Source organism: Schistocerca cancellata, chromosome 7, assembly GCF_023864275.1.
Source record: "Schistocerca cancellata isolate TAMUIC-IGC-003103 chromosome 7, iqSchCanc2.1, whole genome shotgun sequence".
NCBI classification, from domain to species: Eukaryota; Metazoa; Arthropoda; class Insecta; order Orthoptera; family Acrididae; genus Schistocerca; species Schistocerca cancellata.
The window spans coordinates 227,906,688-227,931,489 of record NC_064632.1 but is presented as its reverse complement, the minus strand read 5'-3'; the positions used below and the strand labels follow the sequence as shown (position 1 = coordinate 227,931,489).

Here is a 24,802-nt window from a genome sequence, read left to right as displayed (position 1 = left end):
CAGATGTTAATTTACTCTTTCTTTATTATATTTAACCATAAGTTGTCAAATCTGACATAAATTGATAATTAATTTTTGGACTTGAATTGACATCTACATTTTCATGCTGTGAGTGTCATGCTCAGAATTAGGTGGTTTGTCATTTTTGCAGTTTTAAGGATAACTGCACAATTTTTTGGTTACAAACTAACTTTTGCATGATAATTTCAAATATGAGATTCGTTTTACTCTACTGATAAAGGTCTTGATATGCCAGGCATGTTTACACTTACCCCCACTTTTTCCCATGTGGGGCAAGTGCAACCAATCAGCTGGGGCAAGTGTAACCAGGGGGGTTACACTTGCCCCAAACAACCTTACCGGAACAGATTTATTTATTTAAGCCATAACCTTGTTTTTGCTATCACACTAGATTAACTAAACTGGCCTTCCTGTACATACGGATACCAGAATACCTGATGTGCTGGATTTGTAGGCCTTTGAGTTTGTGTGAGATATATTTTATTTTTTATTTAAGTCTACTATATTTTTAAACCACCTTTTTTTATAAAATATGACAAAGAACTGTAAAGAATGCCACAATTTCAATTACAGTACAGTATGTGAATCATTGTTTGACTGACAACAATGTTGAGCATGGTAATTCATTTCTGTGTTGTCTTTCCACATGTGTGCTGGTGTATTGAGAGGTTGGACTACTGAGGGCTCATCAGCGAGGTTAGAATGTATTTCTCTTAGAAAAATTAGTTACACATGAGTAAACCTAATCTTTCATAACTTATCTATCCCATTGTTAAATTGTTTATTTCAGATTTGTGACTTAGTGTGGTAGGCCAAGTTTTCTCAGTGGAACATAAAGTGCCAAAATGGTTAGGAACTACCAGAGGAAGACTAACCGTGCTACTTCCTACACAAAAGAACAGTTTTCCAGTGCAACTGATGATATACAAAGAGGAATTTGTACAATACATCAGGCTAGTGCTAAATATCAAATACCCTAATCAACACTTCAGAAACACATAAAAGGTTCTCATGGTGTTAAAAGTGTTTCTCAAGGACGATCTACAGTAATCCCATGTGAAAAAGAGCAGTAACTAGCAAATGGACTGACAACTTTAGAAAAGTGGGGGTGGGGCCTAACCAGGAAGTAAGTTTTGGAAGTGGTTGGTAAGTACATAAGAAGAAATAAAATACCAAACCCTTTCAAGAATTGTATACCTGGAGAGGACTGGTTCCTGGGGTTCAAGAAAATGCATAAACTGTCTATAAGAAAGCCACAGACCCTTGAGTATGCATGAAATAAGAAGTGATGAAGAAAATGGGACCATAATAACACTGGACAATCTCAGGAAAGAAATGATAAACTAAGAAGAAGAAGGAAAAGAGGCAAACTTTTTTGAAGCCAAAGGTAAAATTACAGTTGGAAACTATGTTTTGGTAGATTTTGCAACAAAATGTAAGAAAGTTCATTTTATTGGCCAAGTTACCAAAATTAGTGATTTAGGAGATCCAGAAGTGATTTTCCTCAGATGCAAAAATAAGACAAAGCATGGCACCGCATTCTACTGGCCTGATGGAAGAGATGAGACGGAAGTTCCATCCTCTGATGTCATTTCAGTGCTGCCTGAGCCTACTTTGGGTCGCAGGGGAGACCTGACATTTGGTGTTACATTTGATTCATACAACATTCAGTGACGAAATAATAGTTAGGGCCTAAGTGTGAATATAATAAGTTGAATTAGGGCAGTTTAGCATTAAACACAAATTGCCAACAACTTTAGTTCAATTACCATGAAAAATAATAGAAAGTGAACTTATAAAGTAAATTTTTCTTTTCTCTTGATACTAGCTATTTTATTATTTTTGTTAAATTGCCTACTAAAGAAAAAATATTACTTTTGTAGAATTTAAACTAATAAATTACTGTCCTAAAACAAAAATAAATCATCTGTGAAGCATTCTGTTTCAGTGTTTTATGGTTTAGGCTAACACTTATTTTTTAGTTTAGCTAACGTTTTCTGTGCATTTCATAATATACAAAGAGGCGTGTGCAAAAAAGTTCATATCTTCAGTAAAATTTAAGATATTTTAATAATTTAAAAATCCTCAAATTCAGTAAAAATTGGGTAATCAGGTCACTTACCCCAAGTCTCTTTTACAATGCTCTGTATGGGTACAACAGTGCGGAGCTACACTTGCCCCGAACCATGGGGCAAGTGTAACCTCACAACACAAAATTTTGAAAACAATTATTTGACCATATAATTTTTTGTTTCAAAAACAAAATGTAATTGTTTAAAAGTCAATAAGTCAAACTTTAAGCATGAGAAATTTCAAAATCATATCTTCAATAACAAGTTGGCAATTTGGTGTCAAAGCTGAACTGCGCCAAAACGTGATTACACTTACCCCACTTCACCCACTTCAAATTCACTGTCAATCAAGAACAGGTCACCAGATTTTCTGTCCTTTTGCAAACAGTCTAGTTGAGCCTGCAATAGCAGACTTCAGTACTTTTGTGTTGCACTGGAATCACTTTGAGTGTTCTGGAGGGGGGTGCACCTACTGGCACTCGTCATTTGTGTTTGGATAGAGGCATTGCTTTGAGCACTTTCTTGTTTCTCACCGAAGTGTCTGCAGTACTAACACCATCAAAAATTTTGTCATTCACTATTACAGCCTTGAAAACAGCTGTTATCATCCAAGCAATGTGCTGTTCCACACTCCTTGCTGCTGCAAATGTCTGAATACACAGTTCAGGGCCTCCCGCCATAATGTCTTTAACTGTCTGTACAGGCAATGGTAATAGTATCTGCTTTGAATGCCAATTCATCAATAGGAAGCTCCGTGAAGGTGGATGAAATAGCTCTAATATTCTGCAGCAATCTTCGTAACCAAAAAAATGTTCAGATATTGCTTCCTATGGCCTTCCACTGCAGAGGGGTCTTGTAGGTGCCTTCTCTGTGCCATATTGCACCATCTGTGACTGTATACACAGCAATTGTGGATGTGAGCCTACCCAGCAAACACTACCCTATTTCATAGGTGCCCTGACGTCGTCATTGACATGGTTGTCCATTAATTGGAATGCCATCTTCCATGCAGAACACAATAGTATGGTCATCTACTGACATTTTGTATGAATATACCAAGAATTAGACAATTCGGATATAGCGGTTTGTTGCTTTAATTTTGGATGCCAGTGTATATTGCTTGAATTACTAGGTACAACTTCCTGCATTCTTTTGATTAGATATCACATTATCCATTGCTTGGCTATATATGTTATAAACTGAAGTCCTCCAACATGTTTATTCTGTCTGTATGTGAATGTTTATCTCAGGAACCACATCTGTCTCTTCAAAAAAAAAAAAAAAAAAAAAAAAAATATTCATAACAGATTAAGAAAACAATTTTGTTTAGTCTAGAGAATTTGGAGATTCAATACAAAATTTCTATGCGATTGCCCCCCCCCCCCCCCCCCCCCAACACCAAAAAAATTCTGTGTCTAGGTCTGAGGCAGACTGATCCATGAGGAAGGGTTGTATATACAAATTACAAGTAATTTTCTCCAGCTTCTCACTGGTTGCAATAAGTACCTATGGCCAAACAACTTGTCTGGAGTAGTAGTAACAAATTATACACACAAACCTTCCTTATGAATCTCTCTATCAGTGAAAACCATATCAAAATCGCTTCAGTACCTCCTGAGATTAGCCGCCACATACATACAGAAAAATATAATGAAGGACTTTAATTTATAACATGTGTAGAAGAAGAAGTGGCGCTATTTATAATTCGTATAAATCAACACTGTGTCATGCAAGTCACCCTACCATAGATACTTAATGCTACCCATGCAAAGCCAGGGTGGATCACTAGTTGAGCATAAAAACAAATTTGTATAATGTAAGGTACTTCTTATGTTGATAATAACCAATACAAGTCTATGTATTGCATTCTATTTGATTGCATCCATCTTGGTTATCTGTCTCTCATATCTTTTGTCTTGCTCAGTTTTCCTAGGAGGATGTGACCTGGTGACAGTTAATCATTCTCCTCATTCTTACTTTCATTTTCCAATTCTCAATACTGTAGATCTAAGAGTGTTGAGAAGATCTAAAATCAGACTTCACTACTACACACCAGTTCAAGATAGTCATGCACAGAGCACACAAGTACCAAGGCCTTGCCAGTGGATTACAATTCCTCTTTGAACCCTCAGTACCTTTGTAACCAGTGAATGTGTTCTTGAACAACCTTGTTTATGGCAAAACTTGTGTCGGGATGTTTCACAAGGCTGTTAAGACGACACTAATGCACTTCTCTCATTCATGTGAAAAGCTGACGAATGCAGAACACTCCAACACCTACAGACACTATACTTCACAAAAAGACTAGACTATAAGATAAATCTGTAAAACTAAGTTTTACCAAAAGTGAATGTGTCTAATTTTACACACCATCAGGCTTTCTGTGCAAATTCTGCAATGGTTTCTATTTTGTGTGCAGGTGAAATAGTAGCAAACATGACAGCAGTTGATTATGATGATCCAGATGAGGGAACTAATGCAAAGATACTGTACACTATCGAAAAAAATGTTGTCGATGAAGATACAGGACGACCAATATTTGAGGCTGATCCTGAAACTGGTGTCATCAGAACTGCTATATGCTGCTTGGACCGTGAACGCACAGCTGACTATGCCATACAAGTTGTTGCTGTAGATGGTGGAGGACTCAAAGGTAATGTACAGAGAAATGGCCATATGTACTAGATTTATTTAACACTTCTCAACATACACTACATGACCAAAAATCCTGGAAACCCTTTGATGTTCCTTTCAAAGACAGCATCCCAGTAACTAGCATCATTTGAGACCACATGACACTATTTTCTCAATGTTTAATCTCCATGCTAGGTTTTTTCGCTCAATTCTGAAACAATGAAAGTGGAAATTGTTTAATTTTTCTGGACCACTGTCTGTTGTTGATGCTAGAATTTTGGGAAACTTTTGTCCAACACCTCAATTCATCCTGTATATGATCATTGGGATTCAAGCCAACCCATTCTCTATCTGCATCTACAACTATACTTCACAACCTATCTTACAGTGTGTGGTGGGAAGTATTTTGTGCACCACTGTCACTTTCCCCCTTTTCCATTCCAGTCACTAATGGTTCACAGGAAGAGCAATTGCTGCTAAGCCTTCGTCATAGCTGCAACCTCTCTAATTTTGTTTTCATGGTCTTTTCATGAGATATACATAGGAGGAAGCGATATATTGGTTGACTCTCATAAGATTGTGTGCTTTGACACTTCAATAGTAAACTGGAGGATGCCTCTCTTGCAGCATCTGCCATAGGAGCTGGCTGAGCATCTCCATGATACTTTCATACTTGCTGAATGAACCTGTAACACGGAACTGGTCAATTCAATAAAATCCAAGTTGTTTCTTTAAAACCATGATGTAATGATACTTGCTTTATATATTGTAACATTATCATGGTGATAAATAAATTATTTAATTCCACACTGTTGACACAGTGTTGAAAACCTGCTATTGTGTAAAATATTGTAATGAGAATCTGATTTTGTTTTATCATCAGCAAGACTAAATGCTTCAAGCCAAAACAACAGCAACAGACCTAGAGCATTACACAACTTTCATAAATTTCTCTTTTGCATACTCAGTTAAATGACATGGATTGATTAACCATTGGTCAGATCCTGTAGTACTTGTTTCAGTGGTACCACGATGTGGTTCATAACCAGGGACCAGAATTTAATTCAGGTGGTACTATGTTCATGCAGTCATCAAATCTGTATGTTTGGAGATGTACTCAAATTGCTTATGTTACGTTAAGGTTTTACAATGAATGTAAATGCCTGTTTTGTCTATTATTTGGTTTGGAGTATTTTCAGAAGTCTCAACTTATGTTACTAATTTTAGTCATGAAATTCACAGTCTTAGTCACATTTTATTTTGGTTGTCCTGCCATCGTCATTCATTAGTTCATTCATCATGCAATCTGTGCTGTCAGTCTCATCATGAAGGAGAATTTTCAGGGATATGAAATGAACCAAGTTACACATTTACAGGCAGAAGAAAATGCTGCCGGCTATTTCTGTAAAGTATACTAATAGCAGTTATGACTAGTACTAATTTATTAAAACTGTTAACTATTTATTTATTTGTATTTATATAACCTGATTTGATTAGGACCACCAGTCCCTCTCTTACATTGGTCCAGGATTTCACAAATACCATAGCTTTTTTTACACCACAGTTACCTTAGAAATAACAATTTTAATACAACAACTAGTATTAAAATTATTTGAGTGTCAGAAGTGAGAGTGTAAGTTAATACTGACACTCCCTGAACTACTGCAGCTGCTGCCACTAATAGTGATAATAATAATAATTAATAATAATAACAATAATAATGATGATGATGACTATGAAAATCATAGTGGCAGATGTAATGGCAGATGTAAGAAGAATTTATGGGTGCACAAAATAGATTTTTACTGGTATAGCAAGTTCTGGGGAAAAGAAATTTAAGGAGACTGCATCAGCTAAGAATAATGGGAAATGAGGAAGCTTGGGTTGGAAAGAGCAATGTACAAGGGTAACAATTGCATACAGGGACAATTTTAATCCTTATTGTTGCTTCAGTAGATATGCCATTAACTTTCTTCTGAAGCTGGAGATGTTATTTAGTTCTCTAATATAGTGCGAGAGTTTATTCCAGAACTGGGTTCCTTCTACTGAGAAGGACTTTAAGCAAGTGGCTGAATGATGGAGTTATGTAATTATTTTTAGATTACTTCATAAACAGTCGCTTTGAAAAAATAAAAAATTTAAAAAAAACACTGCTCCTTCATCTTTACTATTCAGCTGCCATTATGATTTAGTTCTTCAAACAAAGCATTTTAACTGTAATATTATGAAAAGGATAAATTATACACACATTAAAGAGGAGACACTAAGTAACAGACAATAACAATCAAAAGACTGCTATGCATTTAAGCTTTCAGCCCAACACCCTTCTTCCAAAGCAGAGAACACATGCACATTCACATTCACACATGCACAATTCACACACACATGACCATTGTCTCTGGCTGGACTATGGATTTCAACTGCACCTGATGGGAGAAGCAGTCTGGTGAGAGTGTTGGAGGGAAGAGGGGTAAGGAGGTGGCATGAGGTGGGGAGAAGAAGGTATAGCAGGATAAGGGTGGGAGAAGGTGTAGTTATTCTTGTGGGAACATGGAAGGGATGTGGTGGGGACAGGGTGGGGCTGCTAGGTGCAGTCAGGAGGGATGGAGAAGGGGGTGAGGGGTAGAGCAAAAAAGGAGAAGGGGGAGGGGGCCAAGCAAAAAAGGAGCGAAGTAGAGAAGAGAAAAAAACTGTTTTCGTTGGTAGACTAGATGGCTGTGTAATGCTAGAGTGGGAGCAGGGAATGGGATAGGTAGGTGAAGGATAGGGACAAGAGAAGGTTGAGGCCAGGAGGTTAATGGGAATGCAAGATGTATTGCAGGGAGAGTTCCCATTTGTGTCATCTACGAAAATTGGTGTTGGAAGGAAGGATCCAGATGGTGCAGGAAGTAAAGCAGTCATTAAAGTGAAGCATTGTTCATTTGCTAGATTGGATCTTCTTTTTTTTATATATTTTTTTGAGGTTAGGTTGGTTCCTACTTTACTTTTAATTTTAGGTGGACAGTGTGTTCAGTAGTTGGGTGATCCAAGAATATAAAACTCCATTCTGAATGCTGGAGGGGGCTGCATGGTCTAATGCGGAAATTATTTGTACTTCAAGATTTGTGGTTTTGAACTGCTGTGTTCATCTTAAATTCACTCTTGTTACTAACCACAAATACCATTCGCAAATATATGTATTGCCATGTAAGTGTAAGAGTCCTGAGGTCTCTGAAGAGGCTTCTGCAAGATGTTATCAGTTATCAATTTTATACAGTATTTCTGTAGAATAAACATCAAATCAAATCAAATTTTTATTATCACGTAACATGCCTCATTCAATCAAAGATGTGACATACATGACTTGTCAATTTTAAGATTAACATACAGACTAATAAACTAATATAAAATGACAGTACATATCTGTTACTTTACAAATTATCCTTTTTTTTTAAAAAAAAATCTATGGTTACAATATACATGGTGTTACTTTTTAGAAAGATACTATATAACATGGCTATCATTCAAGAAATCCACTTACACTATAGCAGCATTTACTTTTAAAATGTTATAAGAGACCTAGTTTTTAAAATTGAGGTATGCAGTGTTGATTCTTTTTAGCACCCATGATGGCTCAGTGACACTAGGTAAGACATTCATGACATACACAAGACTGTTCAGTTGACTAAGAATGTAATCTACATGATTACTCTACAACATACTTTTATTTATTAACACACCAAGGAATTTGCCACAGCTTTCAATGTCCATTTGAAGCGGAGACGTGTGGTGTCATAGCTTACAGTCATTAATGTGCAGTGAACTGCCTTTATTGCCATGCCTACGCACTAGGTTCAAGGGGGAGGCTTGGTGACAGAAATGACTAGAGCAGTTTTGGTCATGACACATTTACTCTTCACAAGTCTTACACTGAGTTACAAATACAATTCACCCCTAACGCCCGTCCGTACAGGTGCGTTGCACTAGCGGTACAGCTCGATTTGCCAAACTAAAGGGTCCATACCACGAAACGGGTGACTGTGTTTAAGACTGTGCATACACATTAGTGGGGAAGTAATATTACCTTGACGCACACGATCAGTGGTGGGAGAAGTAAGACATGTGTCTTGTTGCGTTGACCAGCTCACACTGTCCGCCTGCTATGTCCCATGCGGTCCAGTGCATGACACACCACTGCCAAAATTCAGCGTAGTGCTATAGCTGCACTTGTGAATGCTGGGCATCCCTTACTTGTGATGGCTGTGCCATAGTTCAGCCCTTTGTGCATTTGAACGGTGGGGCCACGACACAGATTCCCCCTTGTTCCCCCTTGGAGAGCGGAGCTCCACAGCTGCAAAAATGTGGCGATTGTTCTGTGGCGCACGTGTGTTTAAAGTTCGCGCGCTGCATGATGACAGTGCAGCATTGTTGGCAGGCATCAGTCAGCATCAGAAGGGATGTGGCCGATGACATCAGCACGCCGGACCGGCATGCGTGGGGTGGGCATGTCCTCCCACAGTCGGCTAGTGACAGCAGTGGCAGGCACTGGCTACAACTATCCATAGCAATGCGTGGTGAAGACGCACACTGCAGGTCATTTGGTATGACATCTCAAAGGCACTGACATCTTAATAACAACGCCAAGTATTCACAATAGCTGCAGAAAAAGTTCACTATTTACGTTGTTCAGGGTGGTGTCAAGAGTGGCAAATCCAAGTATTCATACGTTGCACCATTCCACAAGTTCACTGAGTGACTCAGTCATGGGAACACGTCACAGCACTCGAACCGACCTTGACACTCAAGACAATGGAGGTCCAGAGAATATGCACGAGTGCAGTACTGTCAGGACTCGAACACGGGTCCAGGAGCTGCTAGGGGCAAGCCTGGCGGTGTGGAGCACAATGTCCGGAGCTCGACAGCAATGCAAATACAGTAAACTGGTGAGGATGCCGATCTGGCCTCAACGCCTGATGCGGCGGAGGCACAGGGACACAAACGGAGATCCAGGAGCTGCGACAGTCACAGGTGGCATTGTCTGGGGCTCGACTGACGTTACTGGCTGAAGGCGCGGGCAACTGGATCCCGGGTCTCTACAGCGGACGGCAGCTTGTGGACGCCGTATTCTGACAGCGTTTGGCGGCTCTGAAGCGTGTTTGCTGTTTTGGGTGGTGTGGCACGTTGGCGATGCAGCAAGGCTGTTTGAATTGGACGTGGCGGCTGGTGTGTGTGACATAGTCTGCTGGCGGCTGTGGTGGGTGTGACTACTACGCCTGCGGTGGGCGCGGTCTGGGTGGCCATGCCAGCTACGTGGGTGGGGTGGTGGGAGGCGCATGTGGCGGCACGATTACAGTAGGCTGCAGCTGTGCGTCACCATCGGCTAAGGGTGCAGGCTCCATCTGACCGGTGGCAGAGGGAGTGTCGTCTGTAATCAGATCTTCTGCTGGGTAGAAGAAATGTGCGGCTGCTGGAGCAGGCAAGATGTAAGCTGGCTTGACGCGGTCGATTGACACTGTAGACAGCTTCCCGTTGCTCTCAATGAGCAGCGTTTAGTCTCCTCAGGTGATCACGCAGTGCAGTCCACCATAGGACGGCCGGGGAGGTGACTGTACTTTGTCAGTATGCAACATGATGCGTGTGCAGTGCAGCAGGTCGGCATTCATGAATACCTTCCCAGTGCTGTGCTGGGTCGGTGTGTGTGCTCGGAGCCTGGCCTTGTGAATGCGCAGACATTCTGCCAGAGTGGGTGCTGCAGCATCATGTGGGAGTGGTACTTCTTCAACAAAATCGCCCAGGATTGTCAGAGGTTGTCCATAAACGAGGTCAGCAGGTGATGCGCCAATCTCCTCCTTCGGCATTACTCGCAGGCCGAGCATCACCAGTGGGAGTGCCTCTGACCATGAGGTGTTGTGGCAAATTAGGGCAGCTTTCAGAGTCCTGTGAAGCCATTCTACCATGCCATTCGGCACCGGATGGTAGTGTGTTGTCCTGTGTAACCGGATGCCACACAGTCTGGCGACGTGCATCAACAATGCCAAATCAAACTGGCGGCCGCGGTCAGTTGTCACATGACTGGGACATCTGAAGTGTGCCACCCAGGTGTCGATGAATACGGAGGTGACGGTCTCGACTGTCATGTCTGCGATAGGTGTTGCTTCTGGCCAACAAGTGAAGCAGTCCATCATAGTTAAGAGATACCGCTTGCCTTGAGAGAGAGGAAATGTGGGTGTGTCTCCCGACTTTGGCAAGCTGACAGGCCATGCAAGTGCGCACCCATTCACGGCAGTCCTTCCAAAGCCTGGGCCAGACGAAATGTGCAGCCACAAGCGTCGCAGTGGTGTTGGTGCCGGGGTATGACAGTCCGTGGTCACGGTCGAAGGCACTGCACCGGAATTTCTATGGAACAAACGGTCAGTGCATGCCAGTTGAGATGTCACTCCAAATCTTCTGGGAAGAGCCAGGGACAGGCACCAGCTCTAGTTGCAGGCCGCTGGAAGTGTCTTGACAGAAGTAGTGCAGTTCTTCATTACTCTCCTGTACTTGTTGCCAAAGTTCACAGGAGGTGAGATAATGGCACACACTTGGGACAAACAATCAGCAATGATATTATCTATCCCCGAAATGTGTCGGATGTCTGTCGTGAATTGTGACACATACTGTATTTCCTGGAGTTGGCACGGTGAACGCTTAGTGTGATTGTTCTGGAACGCGTGAATACTCGGTTTGTGGTTGGTGAAAATGACGAATTGTCCGGCTTCTGTGGACGATTGGAAATATTTCACCGCCACATAAACAGCAAGCAACTCTCGGTCATAAGCACTCCAAGCACATTGCAATTCAGATAGCTTCTTAGAGAAAAACTGAGATGCTGCCAGCTCCCTCCGACGTGCAGCTGTAACGCCACACCGATGGCAGCCTGGCTGGCATCCACGACTACAGCTAAGTCCGCGTCTTGTACTGGGTGCGTGAGCAGCGTCACTTCTGCAAGATTCCGTTTTGAGTCCATGAAGCTCTGCTCCATTGCATCCGTCCAGTTCACAGGGGTCTTTCCTTTTGAGGTAGGACCATGTAATGCATTAGTCAATGGCTTTTGCACGGCGGCAGCATTGGGCAGGTGTCGGTGATAAAAGTTCAACATGCCAAGGTAATGGCGTAATTCTTTGTGTGTCTGCAGATGTGGCACATTCAGTATCGCTTGCACTTTCTCCATTAGTGGCGTCGATCAGGGGAGGGGGGGAATTAAATGGCCAAGGAACTCGATTTCCGTCACACCAAATTCGCATTTTGCTGGATTAATAACGATGTCGGCTTTACTCAGGCACTGAAAGATGGTCGTTAGGTGGTGGCGGTGGAGCTCAGGCAAATTTGAATACACCAGGATGTTGTCGAGGTACGTGAAACAAAATGGCAAGCCATGAAAGACACCATCCAGGAATGGCTGCCAAGTCTGGGAAGCATTCTGAAGACCGAAAGTCATCAACAGGCTTTCGAGAAACCCAAAGGGCATTACGATAGCTGTTTTTTCAATGTCTTCAGGTGCCACCAGAATTTGGGTGTACGCCTTTGCAAAATATACCTTGCTGAACAACGCGCAGCCTGCCAAAGCAGAAGAGAAGTCTGGAAGGTGTGGGACTGAGTATCCCCACACAGGCGCCACAAATTGTCTCTTTTAGGTATTAAATGTAACGCTGATGACCATGGGCTGCTCAATGGTCGAGCGATGCCTTGCCTTGCCTCGAACTCTGCCTTTGCTGCTGCAAGTCTATCAGGCATGAGTCAACGTTGGCAACATGATGAGGGGGGGGGGGGGGTTGGGTGTGGTTATTATGTAGTGCACTGTCAAATGTTTAATGTCTCTCGGTGCACTGGCTGGGTGGGTGGGGTCAGGGAAATTTTCAAGTATGTCAGCATAAGGTCCAGGGCACTTCACAGGTTTATCACTGTGGCCTGCTGGGGCTGTCCCGCTATCTTTAAATTTGTTGTTGCATCGATGAGCTGGCCATTTGCGATGTCAGCTAACAGCCCGTAGTGGCTGAGAAAGTCTGTGCCCAGGATCGGCTAATTGACACTGGCCACAGTAAAACTCCACGAGAATGTACGGCAAACAGCTAGATCTAAATTGCAGCTGTGTGTGCCGTGAGTTTTAATAGCTGAATTGTTTGCTGCTGTGAGGGAGAGTGCCTCGACTGACCTGCAGTCTCGTAACATAGAACAGGGGTATATCGAAAGGTCCGAACCCTTGTCGACAAGGTACCTAATGCCCGCACCCCATTCTGTGACAAACAGAATCTTCGATATCGTACTGCAGCTAAGTGCGCCTAGGTCTGGTTGCAGCTGGCCTTTGGGTGTGAGCAAGAAGCACGGCACCTGGTTGGTTTGTTGCTGAAACAGGCATGGTACCAGCAATATCCACTTTGTGCGTGCTCTGACGTCTGCGGGGTACTGTTGCAGCAGCTGTGGCTGCGTTGCCGGCTGCATGAGCCACGCTGCCTGTAGCCTGGTCTGCTGCCGCTGTGGTGCGTACTGCCCTCTTGCTGTGAGTGCGCCACTGCGAAACAGGCGACTGCGTTTAAGACTGCACGTACGTGTTTACAGGGGAGTCGTGTTAACTTGATGCATGTGGTCAGCAGTAGGAGAAGTCGGAGATGTGTGTCGCGTCGCATTGACCAGCTTGCGCTGTCCGCCTACTTTGTCCCGTGCGGTCCGGTATGCGATGCACCATTGCTAAAATTCGGTGTAACAATATAGCTTCACTCATGAATGCTGGGTGTCATTTACTTGTGTCGCCTATGCCATAGTTCAGCCCTTCGCGCATTTGAACGGTGCGGCCGTCACACATTTTTTTGTCCATATAGCTAATTTCACTTGTACATCACGCTGATTGTTTCATGATGAAATAAAGTTTAATTTCAAATTATTATTTTTTACCCATGCCTCCACCTCCCCAAGTGTCTGCTCCATATGGTGGGTTAAGTTTTCATCTGTTTTAAAGCAGACTATTGCTGTTGAATCATCTGCACAAAGGAGGTATTTGACTCAACCTGGTGTAGCATGTCATTGATATCGTATAATAAAAAAATAGTAGTGGCCCTAATCTCGAGCCTTGTAGGACACCTAATTGTATGTGTTTCCAGCCAGAAAGGAATCTCGTGCTGCTGTAATTAACAAGTAGTCTTTGTTTTCTGTTTGCCAAGTATGATGACATCCAACTAAGAGATTTTCTTTGAAAACCATAGTTAGTCAAATTTTGAAGAAGCTGGTCATGGTTTAGTGTCAAAGGCTTTAGTAAGCTCACAAAAGATGCCTGATACACACATTCTATTATCAAGGGTACTGCTAACTTTTGTGACCAATTCATTTATTGCATGGGTTGTGCTGTAGCCTTTCCTCAAACCATACTTGTTGCATAAAATAATGTTGTGGAATGAATTATAGTTTTCTATCAGGTCACATGCAACTCTCTCAAATATTTTTTTTAAAGTAACAATGAGATACACCTATAGTTTCCCATTTCGAATTGTTTGCCCTTTTTATGAATTGACAGAACTTCAACATGTTTTAACAGATGTGAGAAACATTCTCCTTCGAAAGACTGGTTGATTATGAGGGAGAGTGGATGTGCAATACTATGGTATACTGATTTTATTGTTCTAGTGGGAACCTTATCCCATCCCAATGAGTTTAAATTTTTAGGGACATTATGATTTTAATCACATCAGGGCTTAAAACAGGTGAAAATTTAAAACCCAAGCAATTTCTGTCTGCCATACTAGTAGCTGTAGTTGACAGTGAGCAGTCGCCAATTTTGTTACAATTAATGAAGAAATTATCAAAGAATTCACATATGGCACTGGTATCTATAACTGTTCTACTATTTATCAATAGTTTAGATGGACATTTTGCCTCCATCTCACTGCCAACCTCACTTCTTGTACCAGACCAAACAGCTTTGGATTTGTTTTTTGCATTTAAAATGACTGTATTGTTTGCATTTTGGTTTACTAGTTTAGCTACTTTATCAGATTTTTTTGTATTTGTTTACATATTTAAGGCATTCAGGCTTTCAATTAACTTTTGCTTCCATATGCGGTTTCCTCTTCTTAATGCTAGACCTCTAATTCCTTTTGTTACCCATAATCTGCTTTTCTGAGGCTCAGTCTGTACTGTTACAAAAGGGAAGCATTCATTGATATGCTCATGAATTCAGCTGTAAGTTATTATAGTTGTCATATGTTGAGGTGTGTTTGCTGACAGACCATAGGTGAGGTTAGTTTTTTAATAAATACTTCCATATTTTCTTGGATGAAGTTCCTACATCTATTTGTTGTGCTGCCTAAATTTAATTGTGATAATGACACAAATAGTGATGCACGGTCTGATACTCCTAAATCTGAAACACATTTTTCTTTGATGCTGTTATTGTAACTGCTTAAAATATTATCAAAATATGTTGAAGTAATTGCTGTAACTCTTGTGCTTTGACCAAAATTTAGATTTAGTCCATTTGTGGCTATCAGTTTCTGTAAATGTAAAGCACATTTGCCATCAGTTCTTACATCTACATTGAAGTCAGGACATATAACTAGTCACACTCACATATAACTAGTTTATTACACAGTTTTCCAGTTTCAAATTTATCTAATAACACTGAGCTTATATGGTACCCAGGGATGTGATATATCCTGATGACTGACATGTTGTACTCTTTAACTTCTGTACAACAACTTTCAAAAGTATGTTCTTCATTACAATGGCTAGAATTCTGTCTGATTTCATAGTTTATGGATTTTTTAGTCAACTTTGCAAGAGCCTCCATACCTGTTAGTTCTGCAAAAGCTGGTGACCTGTTTATACCCTGGAAGTCTGTTGAGAAGACTGATATTTTTAGTTCTAAGCCAATGTCCATTCAGACATATTACTTATAATGACTGTTTCACACTTTCTAATAGAATTTGGGTATCATATAGCTTGTTGATAATTCTTGTAGACAGATCTCCAATGTTCAAATCCATAATGGAGTTACTATTGCATACATTATCAGGTAAAGCATTCCGAAGACCGAAAGTCATAAAAAGGCTTTCGAAAAGCCCAAAGGACATTACGATGGCTGTTTTTGCAATGTCTTCGGGCGCCACCGGAATTTGGGTGTACACCTTTGCGCAGTCTGTCTTGCTGAACATCGCGCAGCCTGCCAAGGCGTAGCTGAAGTCTTGAAGGTGTGGGACTGGGTATCGGTCCGGCACCGTTCGCGAATTAAGGGTGCGATAGTGCCCACATGGGCGCCACGAATTGTCTTTTTAGGGCACTAAATACAACGCCGATGACCATGGGCTGCTTGATGGCCGCAGCATGGCCTCGAACTCAGCCTTTGCTGCTGCAAGTCTGTCAGGCACAAGTCGACATAGGCGACACGATGTGGGGGGTCGAGGTGTGGTTATTATGTGGTGCACCATCAAATGTTTGATGTCCCTCGGTGCACCGGCTGGGCGGGTGAGGTCGGGGAATTCTTCAAGGATGTCAGCGTACGGTCCGGGGCACTTCACGGGTTTCACACTGTAGTATGCAGCCTGCTGGCACTGTCCCGCTATCTTTAAATTCGTTGTCACATCGATGAGCTGGCCGTTTGTGATGTCGGCTAGCAGCCCGTAGTGGCCTAGAAAGTCTGGGCCCAGGATCAGCTCATTGACGTCGGCCACAGGAAAAGTCCACAAGAACGTGTGACGTAGGCCTGGATCTATATTGCGGCTGTGTGTGCCGTAAGTTTTAATAGCGGAATTGTTCGCCGCTGTAAGGCAGAGTGCCTCGGCCTGCCTGCGGTCTCGTAATATAGAACGGGGGAATATCGAGAGGTCCGAACCCGTGTTGACGAGATACCTCACGCCTGCCCCCCATTCCGCAACAAACAGACGCTTCGATATCACACTGCAGCCGGGTGCGCCTAGGTCCGGTCGCAGCTGGCGTTTGGGTGCGAGCAAGGAGCGTGGCACCTGGTTGCGTCGTTGCCGAAGCGGGCGTGGCACCAGCAGTAGCTGCTTTGTGCGTACTCTGACGTCTGCGGGGTACCGTTGGAGCAGCTGTTGCTGCGTTGCCAGCTTCATGAGCTGCGCCACCTGTCGCTCGGTCTGCTGCTGCTGCGGCGCATGCTGCCCTCTTGCTGCAAGCGCGCCAACCGGTCAACTTGTGTGGAGAGAGCTGCCACCTGTGCGGTCAAGTTTTGCACTAGCTGGTGCAGGTCGGTATCCGATGCGGGTGCGGGAGGCACATGCTGCCTTGGAGGTGGGGGGACGGAGTCGTAAGCTGCCACAGCTACGGTGCTAGGCGCCGTTGTCAGCACGTCGTGCACCCTGTTGGCCTAGTTAGCGACGGCGTCCAGCTGCATCTCTGTCTGTGCGGCTATCACTGCCTGCACCTGAGCTGGGAGGCTGCGCACCCAGATAGTGCGTAACAGCGAATCTGGCACCATATCAGACTGCGCGAGGCTCCGCAGGTGGTGCAGGAACTGCGAGGGCCTCCGATCGCCGCATTCCTCTTGCCGCAGCAGTTGGTGCACTCGTTGTTCCTCGGACAACGAAATCCGCTGGATCAGCTCTTCCTTGAGCCGTTTGTAGTTTGACTGCCTTGGCGGGGCGGTGATTATATCCCACACTTCGGCCGCATAGTTCTGGTCCAGCTGGCTCACTACGTGCCCAAATTTCGCCAGGTTGCAGGTCACGTGGTTGCTCATAAATACCGCCTCAACTTGGCTGAACCACATAACAGGCTCGCGCGGCCAAAAGGGAGGCAGCCTGATCAATGCCCGTCCAGCGCTTGTCGGCGTTCCGGCAGTCGTAGGAGGCGTTGGTGTGGCGGGGATTTGCGCGCCAACATTGTCCTGAGCTGTCTGTGGCTGCGCGGCATCCGCGCGTGTAGTCCGTGCTTGTAGCTCACTCTCTAGCCTCGCATTGCGTGCGAGCAGTTCTTCAACGGTCTTTTGCAACTCCTCTAATGTCGCCATCTTAGTTCAGAGTCAAATCCTCGTACAAGAGGAAAGTACACAGTGACAGTAACACAACAAGGGAAACACACGAAAAAAGAATAACACTAAGCAGTCCGCATCAAAACATACTCACACAAAAACAAAACAAAAAAAAGAGTTAGTTAAAAAAAACTTTTTACTACGGAGCACTGTTCGGCGCGGGTGTATACACGCAAGCCTACTCGCAGTTCCACGTCTCTCGTACCGATGAACGTTCGTCACCATGTGTTTTTTTTTTTTTTTAGCCTCAGATCACGTCGGGGTCACCAGTGAAGCGGGAACATGTGGTATCTCTGCTTACAGTCACTCACGTGCAGTGAACCGGCTTTATCACCGTGCCCACACACTATGCTCAAGGGAGAGGCTCGGTGACAAAAAACGACTAAAGAAGTTTCAGGACAGAACACATTTATTCTTCCTACCGTTATAATAAATGACAAACAACATTCATCGCTAACGTCCGTCCATACAGGTGCGTTGCACTGGCGGCATGGTTCGATCACCGATCCCTGGAGGGTATACACTCCAGTGATGAGCCATGGCACGAGCGCGTGGACCGAGTAAGACAAAAGGCCGCGTCACAGAATGTTCTGCTCCTGGCGCGACCGGAGGCGCCGCAACGTCCGCGAAGGAGCAAAAAACACTTTAACGGCGACTGCGTTTACGACTGTGCGTACGCATTTACAGTGGAGTCACATTGACTCGACGCACATGGTCTACGGCAGGAGAACTGAGAGACATGTGTCGCGTCGCGTCGAATAGCTCGCACTATCCGCCTGCTTTTGTCCCCGTGCGGTCCGGTGTGCCACGCACCATTGCTGGAATTAGGCGTAACGGTACAGCTGCCCCTACTTGTGTCGGCAGTGCCATGGTTCAGCCCTTCGTGCATTGGACGGTCCTGCCGCCACAGATTCAAGTGTTGTCCATGCATTGTGTAACTAGCTTTTTTATAATTGTTGATGTCGAGAAGTCTTACATTTTTAAACTTTGAACAAAAGTGTTTTACCTTTTCATTCATTCATCAGATTTCACTGCTTGTTCAAGATCAGTCCACCAGATCAAACCTCATAGGTCGATCCATCACTATAACATTTGTAGTTGACGACAACTGCTAGATAATGACCTTTCTTTTTCTATAAATGCACTAACCTCATTGCAGTAAACATCATTTTTTTAACTTTAGCTGCAAAGCCCAAAATTATGCCATACAACCATACGATAGAGTTTGGTGAAGGTATACAAATTATGTTAGCAATTTTGTCTGCATCTCAACACAGTGAGAGAGATTTCTGAATGAGAAGCAGACAGAACTAAGCTTTTTGGCTACTGTATCTACATGCTGGTGCCATTTCAGTTTTATTATTTAACTGGGTACCTAGGAAATTTGCACATGGCTCATACTGTGTATGCCTATTGATCTCAGCTTTTGGTACCTGTAAGTCATTTTTATTTCTTTGGAATTGCATAATATGAGTTTTTGCTAAATAAGGGCTAAGGTGTTGGCTGTAAACCAGTTGTAAATGTGTCCATTATTCTGCTGGCTGTGTCTGGTATGTATGTGTTTGGATCCTTTATCAGCATACTCATGTCATCAGCAAACATTACACTTTATGAAGAGTCCTCCAATTTCCCTGGTAAATCTTTTATGTAGAACAAGAACAAGAGTGACTCAAGCACAGAACATTCCAGCACACCATATTTAATGTTTTCTCCTCTGATTTTAATGTTATTCCTGTTGTATGATTTGTTAATGTGACCATCTCTTTTCAGTTGCTGATATGAGGTCTGGAACTTAAATAGTGGCAACTATTTATTCACAACCGATACAAAAGAGTTACATGTTTGCACCTGTTACTGCCCTTCAAAGTAGTCACCAGCATTGCATATAAGCCATTGCCAGTGATTTGGAAGGCGTAGTATATCATTAGCAGAGCCTGTTCTGTTGATAGTGCAAACGAAGCAGGCCTAAAGTTGTGGTGATTCTCGTGTACAACTGTGATGGTATTATCCCAACGCATTACGTTCCTCCACAGCAGACCATCAATGCACAGTATTACTGTTTGTATTTGGATCGTCATCTGTGACCAGCTTTATAAAAGAAGCAGCAACGCTTTCTGCACAACTCACCCATCATTTTGTACGACAATGCATGGGTGCATACAGTGCAAGCTGTGGCTGCTCTGTTCAGTCGATAGGACTGGGAAGTACTGTACCATCCACCATACTCCCTGGACTTAATTCCTTGTGACTATCATTTGATTCCAAAGATGAAGGAACCACTTTGTGGCATTCGCTTCAGAACTGTTCCAGAGATTTGACAGGCAGTAGACCGCTCCATTCACACCATCAACAGGACAGGCTCCACTAACAGTATACTACGCCTTCCACATTGCTGGCAATGGGTTCTACACAATGCTGGTGACTACTGTGAAGGACAGTAACAGGTGCAAACATGTAACTCTTTTGTATCATTTGTGAATAAATAGTTGCCACTATTTAAGTTACAACCCTCATATATGACTTCAGCCACACAAGGGGATCAGTTTAGTTTCCCTTGAATAATTTTGTGATCTATGCAAAGGTCTTGGTAAACTCACAGAAAATGCCAACAAGGTAATTTTTGTTGGTTAGTTCGATGAGAATTGAGCTTGTGAGGTCTTATTTCCACTCTCTTGTGAGGTCATATTTTCCACTCTCAGAGAGATGCCTTTATAGCATTCAAGCTGAGCTGTTGCTAGAAGATTATTTTCAGGAAGTGGTTTAATATTCTGTTGTAAGCTACTTTCTGAATTATTTGAGAACATGGGAAAGTGTGAGATCAGTCAGATGGTTATCTCCACTTTTGTATATCGGTGCAATGACTGCATACTTCAGTTTTTCGGGAAACACTTAAGGGCTTACCGACTCATCACAAAAGTAGTGCAAGTACTTTGGCTGAGATACCACTGTAGCCAGAAAATTTACTACATTTTAGTGATTTAATGACTTTTGTCATCTCTCCAATAGATTAATTGGAACAACTGATGTCGGGCTTCAGAGTATGTCTTAGCTGTCTAAGTAAGTGGATTGGATATGTTTATGGTGGACAGTTTTTTGTCTCATGGTCTTAACTACTATTAGGAATAATTTGTTGCATTTAGTAGCTAATTATTTTAATTTCATATCATCTGTCTCATTATTATTGCCATTTGAGAGTTCAATATCATTGCCAATTTTATTTATTTTGTGTCTAATAATGCTCTAAATTTTCCTTGGCTTGTTCTTAGAATTTTGAATTTTTTGTGCATGGTGTATGATTTTTACCTGTTTCATGGCATGCTGAAGAATTTTGCTACACTGCTTGAAGTGCAATTTTAAGTCTTGATTACAGCTATTGCTCAGCATTAAATAAAGCTTTGTCTTCCTTGCATAAGATATTTTGATCCCAGTTGTTAGCCACCCATTTTCTCGGCTTCCATGGCTTATGTTCCTGACCAAATGTAAAGGAAAACTGGATTCATAATGTTGTAAGAATACGTTTAGGAAAGGTTTAAATTTCTCATCTGCCCTAAGTCCTTGGAAAATTTGTTCTCAATTTTCATCCAGTAAATTCTCTCTGAATAGAGTAATTGAGTCAGCATTTATAATTCTGTAAAATTTTCCTTTTTCTTTCTTAGTTAAAGTTGAGTGAAGATGCAACATCCCTGCTGCTCTCAGTGCAGATAAGATTAATACAGAATTAAGCTATAATTTCAGTTTGCTCTAAAATACTAAGTTAATTGCAGCACCTTTAAAGTTATGTAAGAACAGGAATTGGCAACATATTTAGTTTTTACTTTAGAGAATGATGCTCTCAGCAATTGTTCATTGTAGTTATTCCATATTTTACAGAAAGTCCTGGATTGGTATTATGTTGCATACAACATGTGGAACCGGTCACTTTTATAGTAAATTTTGACAGCCAAAGTCAGTAATTTAAACATCTTGTTAAGGCAGTTATCAGCTTGTGAATATTTTGTAAAATGCATGACACATAAAGCTGACTTTATTTATTTTTTGTAAATAAAAAAAAAATACAGATAAAGTCAGCATTTGCGTGTCATGCATTTTATAAATTTAGTAATGCCTTCATTTATTCACATCAGAAACAAATCTCAACATCCTGGGCAATCAACTACTTCAACAACAACCACTTTACCAACTTTTATAATTTCCATCATAACTAACTCCATGTTATCCCAACTTTGACCTTGCAGCAGTCCTTATAAGTGCCAACTGTTTCCGTTTTTGAATAAACTCTTCTTAGTTTACAAGCCATCATTTTGAATCTTTTTGAAAAATTCAAAATGATGGCACTGTGAAAGACTCCAAGAACACAGATTTCCATACTCTTATAACTTCATTTTATTTTGATTTGCAGAGAAGAAATGAAAGTTCATATAGTTTTAACTATGACAACATATTCTGTATAAACGAATGACAAATTTAAAATTCCTGTAGAAAATTTTGTAAATATTTCAGTTTTAACAATCATTTTTAACATGCAGTTTTCAATAACATAAATTGAACTATTTCAGTTACATTCAGTTACAGTATTTCTAGAGTTTAAGTTTTGTTATTTTATTTGAAGAACTATGATTAAAATTGTGCTGAAGTTTGATAACATGATGGATGTTAACATTTTGAGTATTTGACTACATTACTTCACAATGGTTTCTAGTTACTGCTATTGAAACATTTTTCATATTTTATAAAGAAAATACCTTAGATGAACAGATTTTTTTTATTTTCCTGGATTTAAAATTATGGAGATGACTGAATAGGAACATCTTTCTTAAGAAATCAGATGATGAACTTTTCTGCTATAGGACATTAACTTACTTCAAATGGTGTGTGACGGAGTAACACCTCTGACTCAGTAAAGGAGGATTGCTGCCCTGAGAGGCAGTGGGAATTAGTATGCTCTGCATGCTCATGACACTTACATGTGTTATGTATATGTGCTTACTAATAAATAGTATGGAAATTGTATCTTTATGCTGTGTCAATATTCTGCTATCACACTGCCAATACCCCATTTCCCACAGACACTAAACAATGATTAATACACATAAAAAACAGAAACATAATCAAAAGTATACAACAATTTAATAAAAATACAATGGATTGCGTATTTCATTGGAAGCATATATCATCTCTACCTACATGAAAATCTAGGTCTCTTACATTGCAATAGTAGTATTGCTGCCATTTGGCCATCATGGTCAGATAAACTATTTATTTTGAGGCTCACAACTATTTGAATAAAGACAGGTGGATTTAAAAGTAAATTGTCAATTGCTGTTGCACTATTTTCTTCCATTGTTTTGGGAATGTTGCTGCAGACAGTTAAATTAAAGGCGGTTATAATTAATTCTAGGCACCCTCAGTCCGAACTGTCTGAAATGAAATCTATATTGAAATCCTTGCAGTCATTTCTGACTCAGTTCTACTATAAGTCTTATTAGTACCTCTTTCTTATTGGTTAATGAAGCACAAAAGAACAATAAAAATAAACCTTGCAGCTCTGATGGCGGCTGTAAAGCAGATACTTGTTATCTGTGCATAGAAAGTAAAATGTGAGTAGACTGTGAATTCCACAATTTCTTTGGACATCATGGTTAGTTCCCCTCTGAAGATCATCTACAAATTTTACTTTAAAGTATTTATTTGCATTACTTTTTAGCTTTTATGTTCATGTTTTCATGATCAGTGTAAACATAGTTTTACTCATTTCTGTTATTGCCTTTCCCTCCCATTTTTGTTGTGGTCCATTTTTTCATGGATACACCTGTTTCAGGCAGCTCAATTTCACAGACTTGTCCCATCAACATGCCAACAAAGGGACAGTGTGGAACTCAAATTTTGTTTTCCTGCTTACAATATGTAACCATTTTACATTTTTAAACCTTATTATTGTGGGTTTCTAAATTGTGGGTTTCTAATTGTGCTTAAATATTTAAGCACAATTTTTCATAATATCTTAACTGATAATGGAACAGAAGTATAGTCTGTCTCTAAACTGAAGAGCAAGCAGGGGAATCCGCATACTGTCTACCCAATTATGTCACAAGAAAAAACTACGGACTGTTTCACGAGATTATACAGACCCTTCTACAACATTCTGCTTAAATAAGTGACTAAACAGTGTGCAGAGATGCCCAAATCATATTACTACACAGAATTCATAATTAGTAACTAATGTAGGTAAACATCCACTTACGTGGTAGTTGCCCTTCCTGATGATGGTGGTTGGTGACAAGGTGGTAGGATACATTTTGAGAGAGGTGTACTGAGTAGTTTCTCTACCAAGAGGTCCCATAGGAAAGATAAGGCAATTCTGTCACCCAGAATAGTGCCATTTACTTCTCTTACAACATTATGATAGCCATGAAAAATGAAATATCACTTGGTTTGCAAATGATCATCTTCTAGGAGCAGATTTTGGACACATTGTTAAATGTTTAAAAACACAGACTATAAAGGAATGTTTGCAACACTAAGGCAGGAATGCTAAATAAGCCCCCACACGGACAACGGACACACAGAGTGAGAGCAAAGCTGAAATGAGTTACCCATGTCACCATGTTATTCCGAATTATTATGCAAAGTTCCTTCAGACATGCATGTCTGAAGGAACTTTGCATCAGAATTTAGAGTAACATCGGCAGTGCAACATCACATTTATCCACCAACACTGGCAAGTGACTTTCAAGTAAAATGTCTTTCCTGTACGGGAATGTACATAATGGGTGTATGAGTACAGCTTGCAGGCACATGGTCGATAACATATGGAAGTTTGGGTCTGACTAAGAGTCATACTTGGATAGCCAAATGATAAGATGACTGCTTGCGATAAGTGTGAAATCTGCATAAAACATGCAGATGTGATTTGATGTGCAACCTGCCATGAACCGTGTTCTCTTATGTCAGCCTTTTCATCCCAGAGTAGCACTTTCAACCTACATCCTCCATTATTTGCTGGATGTATTTCAATCTCTGTCTTCATCTAGAGCTTTTACTCTCTACTGCTCCCTCTAGTATCACAGAGGTTATTAACAGA

The 24,802-nt window shown here is 41.5% G+C and overlaps 1 protein-coding gene across 1 annotated transcript in view; it reads left to right on the top strand.

Moving 5' to 3' along the window:
- Positions 1-24,802, top strand: part of LOC126092710 (neural-cadherin-like) — a 278,129-nt gene that overhangs the window by 120,946 nt on the left and 132,381 nt on the right. The window contains exon 5 of the mRNA XM_049908433.1: positions 4,513-4,746. Coding sequence (XP_049764390.1) covers positions 4,513-4,746 — 234 coding nt within the window. The remainder of the gene's footprint in view (positions 1-4,512; positions 4,747-24,802) is intronic.